Raw genomic sequence first — 14,744 nt, 5'->3', positions numbered from 1 at the left:
CTTCTTGCTTTTGAAGGGACCACATTTATCCCAAAGCCACCATCCCCCTCAGCACGTGACTCAGGGACCCAGGGTGGAAGTCAAGATAACTTATTCTGGGCATCATAGGGAGACTGTTTGCAAAAGTCCCTTAAGAACCCAGCCCAAAACATACTAGGAGGAGTATGGAATGTTAGTCAACCTCAGCATTTCCTGAGCTGCATGTTCCATGACCAGTGAGGCTCAGAAACGTACTGTGAGCTGTCCCAATTCTGACTTTTGAGAAGAGAAGTTATCTGGGCTCTTTAGGTCCTTTCCAGGGCAAGAGACCAATCTTTTACATTCCATCTACCCACCTGTACACTCCCTCCCAAAAAAGGTGAAAACAAGCTTAAAGCTGTCTTTTGCAAGTAGTTCCCCACATCCTCAAGCTCCACATTCCTCTGAATAACAGCAAAAGTATGAGGCTGGTCAAAAAGGTAGACCAGAGATGGAAGAAGAAGACGAAGAGAGGGAGGAGGGGAGGAGGCAAAGGGAGGAGGAGGCTGGAGAGGAGGAGGAGGTTGGGTAGAGGGAGGAGGTGGAGAGGGGAAGGGGAATGTGGAAGAGGAGGAAGGGGAGGAGGAGGAGAGGGAGGAGGAGGAAGAGGCACCAGCAGCAGAGTCAATTCAGGGCTGGGTTCACACAGAAGACTGTTCATTTCTTTAACTCTTTATTTCGAAATGATTAAAGATTCACAAAAAGTTGCAAAAATAATACAGAGAGGTCCCATGTACCCTTCACACAGTTTCCCCCAATAGTAACATCCTTACAGTTAACACAATTATATAGGGAACCTATAATTATATAGGTAACATCACTATCATACACTATCAAAATCAGGAAATTGATGCTGGTATAATCCACGTAGCTTATTCACGTTCCACCAGTTTTACACGTACTCATTTGTGTGTGTGTGTATGTATGTCAGTGTGGTGTGTGGTTCTATGCAATTTTATCCATGTGCAGATTCATGTAACCACCACCACAATCAAAATACAGAATTATTCCATCACCACAAAGATCTCCCACGTGCCACCCCTTTATAACCACACTTGCCCTCCTCCACTGGGCAAACACTGATCCTTTCTCCATCTCTATGATTTTGTCATTTCCAGAATGCTATATAAATGGAATCATGCAGTATATAACCTTTTGAGGTTGGCTTTTTCCACTTTGCATAATGCCCTTGAGATCTGCCCAAGCTGCTGTTGCACATATTAACTGTTTGTTCCTTCTTTTTAAAGATTGGCACCTGAGCCAATCCTTTTTTCTTTTCTTTTCTTCTCCCCAAATCCCCCTGGTACACAGTTGTGTATTCTAGTTGTGAGTGCCTCTGGTTGTGCTATGTGGAACGCTGCCTCATCATGGCCTGATGAGTGGTGCCATGTCCACACCCATGATCCAAATTTGCAAAACCCTGGGCCGCCGAAGCAGAGCGTGCGAACTTAATCACTCAGCCACGGGGCGGGCCCCAGTTTGTTCCTTTCTATTGCTGAGTAGTATTCCATCGGATGGATACACCACAGTTTGTTTCACTCACTGAAGGACATTTGCGTTGCTTCCATCTGTGGCTATGACGGGTAAAGCTGCTGTGATCATCCATGTACAAGTTTTGTGTGGACATAAGTTTTCATTTCTCTGGAATAAATGCTTGGGAGTGCAATGGCTGGGAAGTGTATGTTTAGTGGTTTAGTTTTTTAAGAAACTTCCAAAATATTTTCCAGAGTGGCTGTATCGTTTTACATTCTTACTAACAATGTATGAAAGGTCCAGTTTCTTTGCAGCCTCACCAGCATTCGGTATGGTCACTAATTTTTATTTTACCTCTTCTAACAGGTGTATAGTGACATTTTATCACTTTCTTAATTTGTATTTCTTTATGGCCACTGAGGCTGAACATCTTTTTGCATGTTTATTTGCCCTCTGCATATACGCTTTGGTGAAATGTCTATCTGTGCATTTTGTCCATCTTTAAATTGAATTGTTTTTCAACTGTTGAGTTTTTGAGAGTTCTCTATACTTTCTAGATATAAGTCCTATGTCCGATATGTGGTTTGTAAGTATTTTATCCCAGTCTATAGTTTTTTCATTCTCTTAACAGGATCTTTCACAGAGCAAGTTTTTAATTTTGATTAAGTCCAATTTAACAATTTTTTTTTTTTTTGGATGTGTTTGGTGTTCTAGACACCAAAGCTCTAGGTTCACCTAGCTATAGGTTCTGAAGATTTTCTCTTATGTTTTCTTCTAAAAGTTTTAATAGCTTTACATTTTACATTTTACATTTAAGTCCAAGATCCATTTTGAATTAATTAACTCTAAGGTGTGATGTTTAGGTTGAGGGTTTGGGGTTTTTTGTTTTTGCCTATGGATGCCCACTTGCCACAGCACCATTTGTTGAAAGGACTGTCCTTCCTCCACTGAATTCCTTTTGCACCTTGGTCAAAAATAAAAAATACTGTGTAGGCCTATTTCTAGGTTCTCTATTCTGTTCCACTGACATACGTGTCTATCCTTTGGCCAATGCCACACTGTCTTGATTATCGTATCATTATAAGTCTTAAATTCAAACAGAGTATTATGATTTCAACTCTGTGACATTTCTGGAAAAGGCAAAATTATTGAGACAGTAAAAAGATCAGTGGTTGCCAGGGGTCGGGGTGGGAGGGACAGGATGAATAGGTGGAACACAGAGGAGTTTTAGGGCAGTGACAATACTCTGTATGATACCATAATGGTGGATACATGTCATTGTACATTTGTCCATCCCATACAATGTACAACACCAAGAGTGAACCCAAATGTAAACTATAGACTTAGGGTGATGATGATGTGTCAGTGTAGATTCATTCACTGAAACGAATGTACCACTCTGGTGAGATGTTGATAATGGGGGAGGCTGTGCATGTGCGAGGGCAGGAGGTATATGGGAAATCTCTGTACCTTCCTCCTAATTTTGTTCTGAACCTAAAACTGCCCTAAAAAAAAAATCATTAAAACAAAAGGAAAATGAAATAAACATTTTTTAAAAAGGGAGAGTAATAGCATTTGTTCAGAAGAACAAAGGGAAGCGTGGATTGAAAGTTCATACAGGGCCAGGAAGGAAGTAAAACATTAAAGATCTCTTTGTCTAAAAAATCAGATATAGGGATACCTCTCACTTTATTTTTATTTATAAAAATTGTTTTAGCTGTTCTCGCTCCATTGCCTTTCCACCTAGATGTTAGAGTCAGCAGCCCTTGAATCTCACAGATTTCTTTCAGCAGGCACAGACTCGGGACAACAGGACCTGAGAGCGACAATTTCTCAGCCTTCACACAGGAGCTATACAGCGCTCAGAGCTGAAGAAAGGGGCTTCAGACGTGGCCCTGAGGCCTTTCCACCCACAGGCCGAAATCCCCGCCTCCCGCGAGGTTGCTGTGCCACACCTGGGACTGAACTCACTCCATCAAGGAGCAGTGAGCAAATGCACACATTCACAGTGGCCTCACAAGCTCCGAGCTGTCTCACCTGGACTTCAGGGGCCCCACAAAGGAACCAGGCAGAGGGGGTACCAACTTGCCAGTGGACCATGCTCATCCCAGGCAGCCTCCTCCAAAGGTCTCTCTGGCCATGGGAACTACCAGCTGGGGCCATTTGGAGGAGCCACCTGCCTTCCCTCCCCTGCAGAGGTGACAACTTTCCAGCATCTAGAAGCCTGTGCGCCCCTGGGAGGCTTTACCTCCACCTGAAGATCAGCTCCATAATCAGAGAACCATTAGAATGTGAACTCCATGAGGCGAGGCCAGGGCTCTCATTGTCTACTCACTGCTGGATCCCCAATGACTATAATGAGCCTGGCACTTAGTAAGTTCTCAACAAATATTTGTTGAACAAAAGAGTAACAGTACCAAATACAAAACACCAGTGGTTACTAATAACACCAGGGAGTCATAAGAATCTATGACAAGGAGGCTTTTCCAGAACTCTAAACCCCATTTCCTCTCTGGTCTTGGAAATGGGGATATGGCAGGGATTCAAACTCTTAGCTTAGTATCCTCTATGCATAAACGTTCTCTCAGAGACCCTAGGTTAGAATCCAAGATGGAGGGCAGGAGGTTGAGTAGATGGAGCCCAGCTGGGGGACCAGTTAACTGTGGGACGGAGGAAGACATGGCACATGCATGAGCAGTTGAGCACACTTATGCACACTCCTTCTGCAACTGATCTCTGCAAAGCTGGCCTGTTGAGATGCCAGGCTTGGTCACGGTGGCTCGGAGCACCAGAAAGCAGCAGCAACATGCACACAGAGAGCAAAAGAGCTGCCTCTCATGCGCTTGGAGCTGCTTAGGCACAGTTCTGTTTTAGCAGGCACAGTACCAGCATGAATGCTTCTCCATGGGGAAAGCCAGTGTGAGCAGAGACCAACCCATAGAGGTGATCAGCTGCCCATCTCCACTGAAATCCAGCCCAGGCTAGTAAGTAATCAGACTTTTGCCATCTGATGGCAATGCTGACAGATCAACTACTGATCCCATCTCCCCCTCGGTGCTGGAGGAAGAGAAAAAAGAGGTAGCTGGGATGACGTTAAAGTCATGTGAGCAGAAGTGACCCTCCACATGTAGAATGATCTGAGATAGCTAGCCTTGCATACTTCATTCAGGCTTGGGGTAATGAAGCGAACCTCCTTCAGGTGTACTACCCCCCAAGAGGGCTGAGGCTGGAAGCCACACAGTGCCCTTCATCTCTGATGCCTGGCATCCATCACCCTGCCCTAAGCACATCCCTCGGCCCTGAATGAGGGTGCTGTTTAATCCATCACTTGAGCGAGAAGGTCTCCAAGTTGGCACCAACCTATAGACCAGGCTCCACGAGAGATTCTAAAAATAGAGACACAGAGAGGGACCTTGGAGAAATAACTGTGGCTCACTCTTTACTTGGAGCACATACTATGGAGCAGCCAGTGGAGGATTAAAAAAAGTCTCTGCAAATGAAAGGTAGGTTCGGTTTTGGAAGTTCTGCCCCTCTCCAAGACTGGTTTGACAATTACAGAAGCCCATGCAATAAATAGTAGGCAGAGCCTGCTAAAGTTTTTATTTTTCTCTCACTTTCCTTAAAGAGCTAACTCCTAGACCTCTTACAAGTAGGAAAAAAGCAAACGGCAGAAAACTCCTGACGACCCTAAACTTTCATTTGTCATTTATCAAAGCATCGCCCCGGGATCTCTAAGGTCCTTGGCACTCAGAAGAAAAAAGCTCCCAGAGAAATGCCAGAAATCATTTTACAAGTGCTCTCCTGTTTTCTCATGTAACCATTCTGCACCCCCACCCACCCCACCCAAATGGAGAACTTCCCTCCTGCACCTCGCAATTAACGGAGCCCAGGGTCAGTCCCTGACTTTGTGCTCCGTTATCCTGGAGCCTCCCCAAATTTCCACATTCATTAGCATCAAGACACCGAGAAGAGGCACCTTAGGAAAATCCACAGGGCTTGGTGGGCCAGGAAAAGGTGCTCAGGGTAAATTCATGGTCTCTAAACACATTCTGCTTTCCAGCCACTTTCCTTCAGACTACTTCCATTGAAACCAAAAATTCATCTCTATCTCAACTCCTGCAGCCTCTGCCTGTTTTAGCAGCAGATTGTCAGAGCTGAAGGGGCTGCTCTGTCACATCAATAAAACACATGTGGATGCACGTGTGCCCCCCCCCCCACCCCCAAACACATACACACACCCCTTCCATCTCCCTTCAAGGGCGAGGCCCAAAGGAGAAGGGGAGGGGCAGCCGGGATGGGAGCCCTGCAGATCAATGGATATTTGAAACTCAAACACATGGCCCGGGACCTACACTGCACGTGTTAATTACCACACATGTGCCCGTAAAGGAGTCCGTGAAACAGAAGAGCCCCAAAGAACAGAGAGAGGAAAGGACATTCCAAGGGATTAAGTAAATAGTCTGAAGTTCTGACCCTCCTCCCCTCCCGAAGCACATGCATCTGGGTAAGATAACAGCACCTCCCTCCCTCCCTTCCCCCACATCTCCCCTCGGGGCCCACACCTGTGGACCCAGGAGCCGCAGCAACCCAGGCCTCCAGGCCTCCAGTCCTGGGCCAGACTGCTGTGACCCACTACCGCCTGGCCTCTCTCCCTCCTCCCTTCCTCCTGCTATCTCTCTGGGCCTCCTCCCCCAGCCTCCTCTCGCTTGGCCTTTCTCCTCTCCTTCAGAGGACTAATTCCTGGCTGGCAACCAGACTCCCTGTCCAGCACAATATGCCTTTTCATTCCCTCCAGGCAGAGAGAACCGACCCCTCCAAGTCCTGTCAGTGGAGCATGTTCAAAAAGGCAAGAGAGTGGGGAAAGAAAAGGCTGGGTGGGCTCCTCCGCTGCCGCCCCCACCACTCACACACCAGACCCCCACCCTCACCTCCTTTCTGGCCGTACCCCTCACCCTGCACAAGGGTCCAGTCCTAGCATCTCTCAGGGGCAGGTCCTGGGCTGCGAGCTCCAGCTCTAGGGAGACGCCTTCTAGGAGACCCCACATGTGGGCACGGGCTCAGACAAGGGGCCTTTGTACCTCCCCACCTGCTGCCCTCCGGAGCACATTCCATTCTTAAGTGGCAGCTGAAAGAGGGACCTTGGCGGGCTGACACAGGATATTACAAATGCCCTCTCGCACCCTGTCCCCATTCAAACCCCAGCTTCCTGGACAGGTGTGGCTCCAGGCCCTTCCTACAGGTGGTGAACCGAACCTGCTTTTCGCTGGACTGCCCACAGCAGACAAAGAGATCGGCACCTATGTTGACCCTCCATAGTAGAAGAAAAGAGAACCCACTGGGCAGAAGCCAAGTTTCCAGGAGTGAGTGAGCCTGAGCATCCCCCCCAGGTGTTTGCACCAAAGAGGGAGCCTCCGCAGAACCACCTGGGAAGCGGGAACCCACCCCAGGTAGAGGAGAAAAGCTGGGAACTGAACAGCTTATCTCTGAGATGAGGCTTCATCCTCTACTCCCCTGTTCCCTGCACCATCCCTGGAGGAATAAGGGTCCCCTGCCCTCTTCCAGCTGGATCCGTGAGAGCCAGAGATGACCACAGGGCTGTCTCTTATTGTTCTGTATCAAGTACAAGGCCTCATCAACCCAGAAAGTACTTCTCTGTGTAGTTTAAGAACCAAATCCTATTGTTGGCCTCTCTCGGTGCAGATGGTTTATTCAGCATCATGCACTCAGTTCCCCTTGGTAGAGAGAATCTGGGGGGTCAGTTTTGCATGACTGCAATTTTTTTTTTCTACCACCAAGACCTCATGCCCAAGAATAAAGGTGATGGTCCTGAAGTTACGACAAGCAAAACTGCAGGCAGCTCCCTTTTCCAACCACAACAAACTGTAGACACACTCACGCCATTCACAGTGTTGATGATTTCAGGTTTTTGCAAAAAGAAACGTTCATGCCCCTCTCCCACTTTCCCATCCAGAAGGGAACCACCAGCACTCAAGGCTGTCTCCCTCTGTTCTGGGAAGGACCTAGAAAGGCACTCGCTCCTTTCTTTTCATCCACTTACTCATTCCTGCCCACAGGAAGGGGAGCAGCTCACCAGGTCCATTGGTCCATGTTTCCTAGCAGGTGTTGGTGTCACCATGCTCCACTTCCACATCTTCTTGGAGCACATGCATTTAGGGGCAGCAGGTTCTCCGGACTCCCACCTCCTGCATTCAGGCAGGGTGACTTTGCCTCCTCTTCCTGTCCTCATGGAATAAGCACCTGGGGCCATGTCCAGGGCCGTGCCTTGGTCTCCCTGAGACTGCGTGGGTAGGACAAGCCTGTGCACCTCACACAGATCCCCCGCAGGCCCAACTCTCCCCGTAGACACTTATGAGCACAAAGTTCCCAAGACCCGGATCCAGGTGGGAAGCCTCAAATTCAGCCAAGGTCTCCCATCTGGGTTTGACCTGAGAGCCCAAAATGGGTGTCCTGGAGTGCTTACATGTGCGATGACATTGGTACTTGTTTTCCACACAACTACCAGCTCTGTGTGTGTATGCTGTCCTGGAGGTAAGGAGCAGGGAATCTTAGGCCTCAAACTGTCTTTCAGCCTGGAAATTATGGTCAGCATATCCAGGGACCTGTTCCTCCTGTTGGCTGCTCCACAAAACAGCACTCAGACAAATGCTTTAATTGCGGCTAGCTACATAACTTGTAGGGCCCAGGGAAAAATGAAAATGCAGGCCGTTTGTTCAAAAGAACAGGGAAAAAGTGCCATTAGGGACACTAAAATATAGTTTTATCTTCTCTTCCATGGTCTCTCTCTTGACTTGTCATGGTGTTTTTAAATTTTCTATTTAATGTTGTTCTAGGTAAAGAAAAATTAAAATTTTTAGCATACTATGGAAGCCCCACAGCACGCATCAGAAAAGACACATGAAAATGGGGCAAAAAGCTTGGGCGGTGGATACCTATGTTGCATGTGTTTCTTCTGCTCATGCACATGCTTCCTTGTCCCATCAGACTTTACTTACAAAATACAAGTTCAAAGGCGAAAATTATTAAGAATTTCAGGACAACAACTGCACAGGTCGCAAGCCCATGAAGCCATCCTAGGCTTGGGGAAGACAATCTAGATGTGCTAGAACAATTATTAAGGAGAATCAGTGAGGAAAAAAGTGTTCAAATGGGTTTCAAATGGGCAGACTTGGGCACGCCTACTGTCATCATCCTTTTTGGTTTAATGCTGGCTACACTGGTAGCCAATTGACTGAACCCCCAAGGACCAAGATTCTCAGAGTCCCTGTCTGCTCTGTGCACTGCGCTCACTCACCTCCCTCAGAAATTCTGGGAGCTTGGTCCCCACCACTGTCTGAGCCTTACTTACCCCAGGTGCTCTGGGGAGGAAACACAGAATGTAAATGGAGATTTTCTGCAGGGCACTTTAACTCTCACCCCAGACTCCTTCCATCTTGTCTAAGAACTCCTGCGTGGACTGGCTTTAGAAGCAAACATTTAGATAAAGCATAAAACTCTACTCACCTTTCCTTCCTGAGTTACCCTGGCTCAAGGGCTTGTCGGTGACTGAACCTTGGGTGGAAGAGGAAGCAAAAACAGAGACGTTCAGAATGCATCACACTTGGTTTCTTTCAAAGAGTTGGCAAAGCCTGATATTATGAGCATATGGTTCTGTGTATATATATTGTATACACATCTAGGGACATTATATACAAAGTTAGTACATACATACATGTCGAGCAGGATTTGTTTAACATCAATGTCACTGATATCACAGCATTCTTGAGAAGAACCATGATTTCCAGGTTCCAGGCAATAGTCTTGACCAGATTTCTACAAAATTCCACATCTATGTAACTCCCTTGTTGAACATTCCAAAACTACCCCTCACCTCCACTCCCCATCTCCCCCACTTCCCACCAACTCCATGCTCTCAGCCATATCCACTCAGTAGGGCCAACCAGAAAGAAACCCTGTCTTACTGCAAATGCAATGATTGACATCCCTTGCTGGTGAGGGCAGGAAATCGGCGATTTTCCATCTGCATTAAGTAGAAAATTGTTGGCCCAATTGTACGGAATGGGCCAAAATAGTCTGAGGCATGGAAACAATTTTCTAGACGCAGCCTGTTCCTAAAGGAGGGGGTGGCGTGTGTGTTGGGCCAAACGCTTTGCCCTGCATCTGCTAAGATGCCATGCACAGCCACCCCATGATCCTGACCCTACAGCACCTATCTTTTCCATGAAGCCCAACCCCACACAGGCAGGGCATAGCCAGCTCACCCTGAAGGGCATCCGTGGAGGTCCCACCAACAAAAGAAAGAATCCGTATTTTCTCAATCTATATCATACCCCTTCTTCATACACTAGTTTTGTGATAATTCAGTTCTATCACCCAGCATGACTTGTTTCTAGCGCATTTGTTTGCTTTAAATGAAACTTTCCAGGTCATTTGCAAAGAGAGCTCATTCCCGTCCCTCCCCACACCAACCCCAATTAAGGTTTCCAGTTTCCATCTAAACCACAAATAAAGTAAACTTTCCTTTTTGGCCTGCATATCTTGGTTTCCTAATGTAGATACTTACGGCCCTTTCCACTTACTTTTCCCTTTAAATAGCAGGACAGGTAGAAAAAAGGAATCGGTTTTGTAAAAAAAGTAAAAACGTTAGGATAGTAGGACTGCTAACCTTTGGAATTTCCCATAGGCTTTAGAATAATGTTTTATTCTTTGATTGCACTTCAAAATTAAAAATGAGTAAATAAATAAAACCTCACACACACAGACATGGAGAAATATGATGCAGCTGGTAGCTAGGATAGGCCATTTTGAACGAGGGCTGAGCTGCACTGTGAATTAAGGGGGTGACTCCCACATCCCTTCCCATCTGAATGGAAGAGGAGAGTGTGGGGCTAGGGTAAATCCAGAATCCACAATCCCAAGAAGTTGATCTGAGAGCAAAATTTCTCTATAGTTAGAAAGTTAAAAGTGGAAAGGACTTCATTTTTGCCATGGACTAGCCCCATGGGTCACTTTGAAGCAGTGGTTCCCTAACTTGTTTAACCATCAGAACCACCTGAGAAGCTTCATAAACATGTGGACTCCAGGTGTCACTCCACACCTACTGGATCAGAATGCACAGGGTGGAGTCTTGACACCTGGGTTCTCGTTAATTCCCCAGGCACTGCTGAGGACAGCCAGATCTGAGGTCCACCGTTACGAAAGTTTTCCGTTACTCTACATCACGTTGTTCAAGGGTGGCAAATATGTTGCACATAGGACACCACTCTCCTCTCTTGTGCCCACGACAGACATCACTAATTGATCATCACAGCCTTTGATGTTGAACTCCCACGCCGTCTTGAAATCCATCCCAACTAAGTGCTCCCAGGGCCACTAGCAACCAGAGCACACAGCTAAAAACTTACACACCATGCTAGGGGTTACAGCTGATGCTTTGGAAAAGAGCATTGAACGAGAAACCTAAATTCAAAGAAATAAATATATACACAAGCATGTTCTGACCCTGACAGCTGACTACAGAGTGAGCGTGTTTGAGTGGAAGGCTCCCTGACCTGGAAAAAGACTCATAACCGCCATCAGTCTTTCAAAGATTCCCCAACAAGATGCAGGAGACCAAGCAAGGGCTCCCTCTCCAGCCCTCTTCTTTCTTCCCACCCCTCCCTACGGTACCTGAACATACAGGAGTTTTATTCTGCACGGAAGAGCCACTGATGGGCTTCCCATCTGGGGTGACACACCAGCAGTACCCCGTGTAAGTGTGACACTGCACCTGTTCAGGGAAGTGGGAAGGGGAAGAGAACCATAAGTCTAGGGTCACAATATCAACAGTCATGTCCCACCCCTTTCAAAGCATCCCCAGAATGGTGGAGGAGCTCCTTCCACCTCTCATCCCAGCCTCTGGCCCCAGAGGGTCTCTTGCAGGTGGGCCAGTCAGTCAACAGCACTGATTATATGTTTTCTGTGTGACTCCCATGCACAACCACAGCAATTCATCTACTTCTTTCTTATGACTTTTAAGGCTGATTATCTTATCTCACACTCAGATACATCTGTTGTATTTGCCCTGTGATGGTTCTCACCAAAACCCTCACAATTTTTGCCCAAGCGTTGGCATACACTCCCATCCAACTGTAAGAAATTCTGATTGGTGAACTAATTTGGCAAGGACAAGCTGGAATGTCACTATTGTAGATTGATATGACACTTCTTTAACAAGCAGAGACAAGTGGTAAGCTTTTCTTCTTTTTCTAGCTTTTCCCAGCATCCGTTCATATGGTCAGCCTGCCTATTGATCAGGTGGCTCTCCTGAGACAAGGACACATGTGATGGGGTTAAGGTATGGACAAAGACACTTATGCCTGCAGGTTACAGTTCTAAAAGCCCCGCTGCACCACTGCATGACTTTCCTCAAGCCTCCAAGATCAGGTCCACCCTGTCTGGGAACAGCAAATGAAAATGAGGCTTTTTGCTTCATTTGGGGTGACTCTTCTTTCTCTTTCAATAGCTGTCACTTTATCCACCCCATTCCACCATCTCTTCCCATCCATTTGCTACATGGAGTTCCTAAACACAAATTGAGGCATGACTCCTCTGCTTAAAACCCCTTGACAATTTGCCAGACTCAGGATGGAGATTAAGCTCATGATCATGAAGGGCCAAATGAGCAAATGTGCATGGCGCTCAAAGTCGTCCATGATCTGCCCCGCCTATCCCCCCAGCTTCATTTCACACCCGTGTCTCCACACACGCCCTCCATCCCAGCCACAATGAACCTATTGAAGCTCACAAACACATCCTAGGATCTCATGATTCTGAACCTTTGTTTGCTCCAACTATCCAGTCTGTCCAGAATACCATTCTTCAACCTATCCTCAAGCCTCTCCTAATCCCTTTGTATTCCCACCCCCTTTATGACACACCTTCTCCGCAAAGCGGTCCTACGCTCCCCTCCTCCTCTCCCTCTTTCCTCTGACCCTCTACACACCCTGGTTCCCCAAATTCAGAGCCCTTATCACAACGAGCTACAACTGTTGATCTGTCTAGTCTATTTCCCCCTCTAGGCTGTGACCGCCTTAAGACAAGGGACTGCATACTTGCTAATTCTGTATTCCAAGCATCTAGCATGATGCCTGACACTTATTGTAGGTGTTTGATGAGTCGCATAAATGCATGAATTATCATATTTCCTCTGTTCTTAGTCTCTATCAATTCTAAAAATGTAACATTAAACAGCCCCACGACATTAAATGTAGACCACAATTACAAGATATGTGCCAACTGCACAGATATTAAAGTGTGAAAAAATGTGCCTCTTGGGATCGAGGACATTTGGGATGGAGGATAGACAGCAATAGCATACAAATTGAGTGCTGAGGTATACAAGGGGTACAGAGGTAAAAGAGAGATCTGAAGCCTGGGTGAAATCCAGAAGATATCAGTAAGGCTGAAAAGCTACAGAAAGTCTTCTGCTCTTGTGTGGATACCAAACACAGCAGTTTTCCTCAAGACTAGCTATTTCATAGGGACTTACCCACAGAGATCAGGACAAGATGGAGGGCATCTTGCTCCTACCAGTAGGACAACTGTGTATAAAAATGAGGAATTTACCTCTACTGCCCACGCAAGGAAACTATATTCAGTGCCTCTACTCCAGTACCATATCCCACTCTCACTTCATCTCACGGAGACAATCCATAAACCCCATGGCCATGGTTGCCGCCCCAGATCCTCCCCCAAGATCAATACCTTGGGTTGGGTCAATGCTACCTTCTGAGGAGGCCTAATGGTGGAATGGAAAGAAAGCCAGGCAGACCTGAGTTTGCATCCTGGTCTAGCCAGTTATAAACTAGGCATGTTACTTAGCTCTTTGAGCCCCACGTACAAAATGGGGATAACAACGCCAAAGCTGGAAGGTTCTGGCGAGGAAAACAGACAGTGTGAGTCCAGTGCCCAACACGGGGTGACGGCGCATCCAGGGTGGCTGTGGCAACGATGGCAATGATTACTCGCAGCTGTGTCAGAAACACCTGGCAAGCCGGCCTCCTCGTAGGTGGAGCCCCCCCCAGGAGCCCCGGAGGCTCGGGTGGGAAGTGCTGCTGGAAAGTCCACATTCACCCCTGCAGATTCTGTCAGCCCTGCGAGGGATAGTTCCTAGAGATCACTCCTCACCAGTGGCAGCATTTTAATGGGGACTGGCTGGCTGCTTTCTCCTCCTTGGCCAATAATTACCTCTGGGGAAACCTGTCCCTGGGCTGGGTGGCCACGCTGACTCACTCCCAGGCCCCTTGGCTCCCATGGCCAAGGCCAGCCTCCCTCTCCATGAGGACCATACCCCGCAAGTCCAGCACCCGAGGCTGGGCCTCTGGCCCAGTGCTGCCTGCTGCAGCCGAGTGCCACAGTCAAGCAGGCCACAAGAACGGCTGCGTGGAAAGTCCCTTCCTCCCAGGCTGGCAGAGTCCCAGCCACAGCGACTAGGGACAGAACTACAAGCATGAGCAAGAGGCTAAGCCCAAAGCTTTGTTTCAGGGGGTATAATCTGACCCCCAGGCTCAGCAGGTCCCAGGGCCACATGCTCCCTGAGTGTGCCCACTGTATCCCTGCAGGCACTGGACACTGCCTCCCAGCCCCCAGCCGGGCCCGCAGGCCCAGACACAGCCCCTCTCTCCCCAGGGCCCTCAGCATCCTCCCACACCGGGGTCCAAGGAACAGACTCCAGGTTCCAAAATCCTCAGGTTGGGAGCTGCTTCCAAGTCCCAGAAAACTAGACTTGAATGCGGAATTGTTACCACGGCCCTCTGAGGCCTGGGGTACCTGGTAACGGGCTCACCTGCCCCAGGAGTGCTGCAGGGGAGGGGGCAGCGGTGAGCAAAAGAGGACCCTGAGCACCCAAGCAGACTCTCAGACGCAGGAACTGCAGGAGGCGCCCAGCAAGGTCACTGCCCTGGGCTGGAGGAGCCCTCAGCGAAGCAGCCCACGATTCGCAATCGAGAGGTTGTTTATAAGTTGTCTCGGGGAGTTTTCAAGATGCCATCTTGAAGAAAAAGAAGTTGTTACATGGAGACAGAAAGCAGTAGCCGTGGAGTCAGACTGCAGCCTGCCTTCAACTAACCATCTCCACCACTCACGTTACCCGTGAACTTTCAACCCCCTGCAGCCTTGGAAAGGTTCTTAACCCAACCCACCTTCAGCCTGTCCACGACTCTTTAAAAAGGGATGATAATAACACCTACCTCACT

At 47.8% G+C, this 14,744-nt stretch overlaps 1 protein-coding gene across 6 annotated transcripts in view; it reads right to left on the bottom strand.

Moving 5' to 3' along the window:
- The window catches only part of SMOC1 (SPARC related modular calcium binding 1), a 144,051-nt gene that overhangs the window by 43,270 nt on the left and 86,037 nt on the right, over positions 1-14,744 (bottom strand). For all 6 annotated transcript variants that reach the window (XM_070249491.1, XM_070249490.1, XM_023627996.2 and 3 more), the window contains exons 4-5: positions 11,179-11,278; positions 9,013-9,060 (exon numbers count right to left, since the gene is read on the bottom strand). In XM_070249491.1, the coding sequence (XP_070105592.1) occupies positions 9,013-9,060; positions 11,179-11,278 (148 nt within the window). The remainder of the gene's footprint in view (positions 1-9,012; positions 9,061-11,178; positions 11,279-14,744) is intronic.

The sequence above is a fragment of the Equus caballus genome, chromosome 24 (genome assembly GCF_041296265.1).
Source record: "Equus caballus isolate H_3958 breed thoroughbred chromosome 24, TB-T2T, whole genome shotgun sequence".
NCBI classification, from domain to species: domain Eukaryota; kingdom Metazoa; phylum Chordata; class Mammalia; order Perissodactyla; family Equidae; genus Equus; species Equus caballus.
This window is presented reverse-complemented; position numbering and strand designations above follow the sequence as displayed.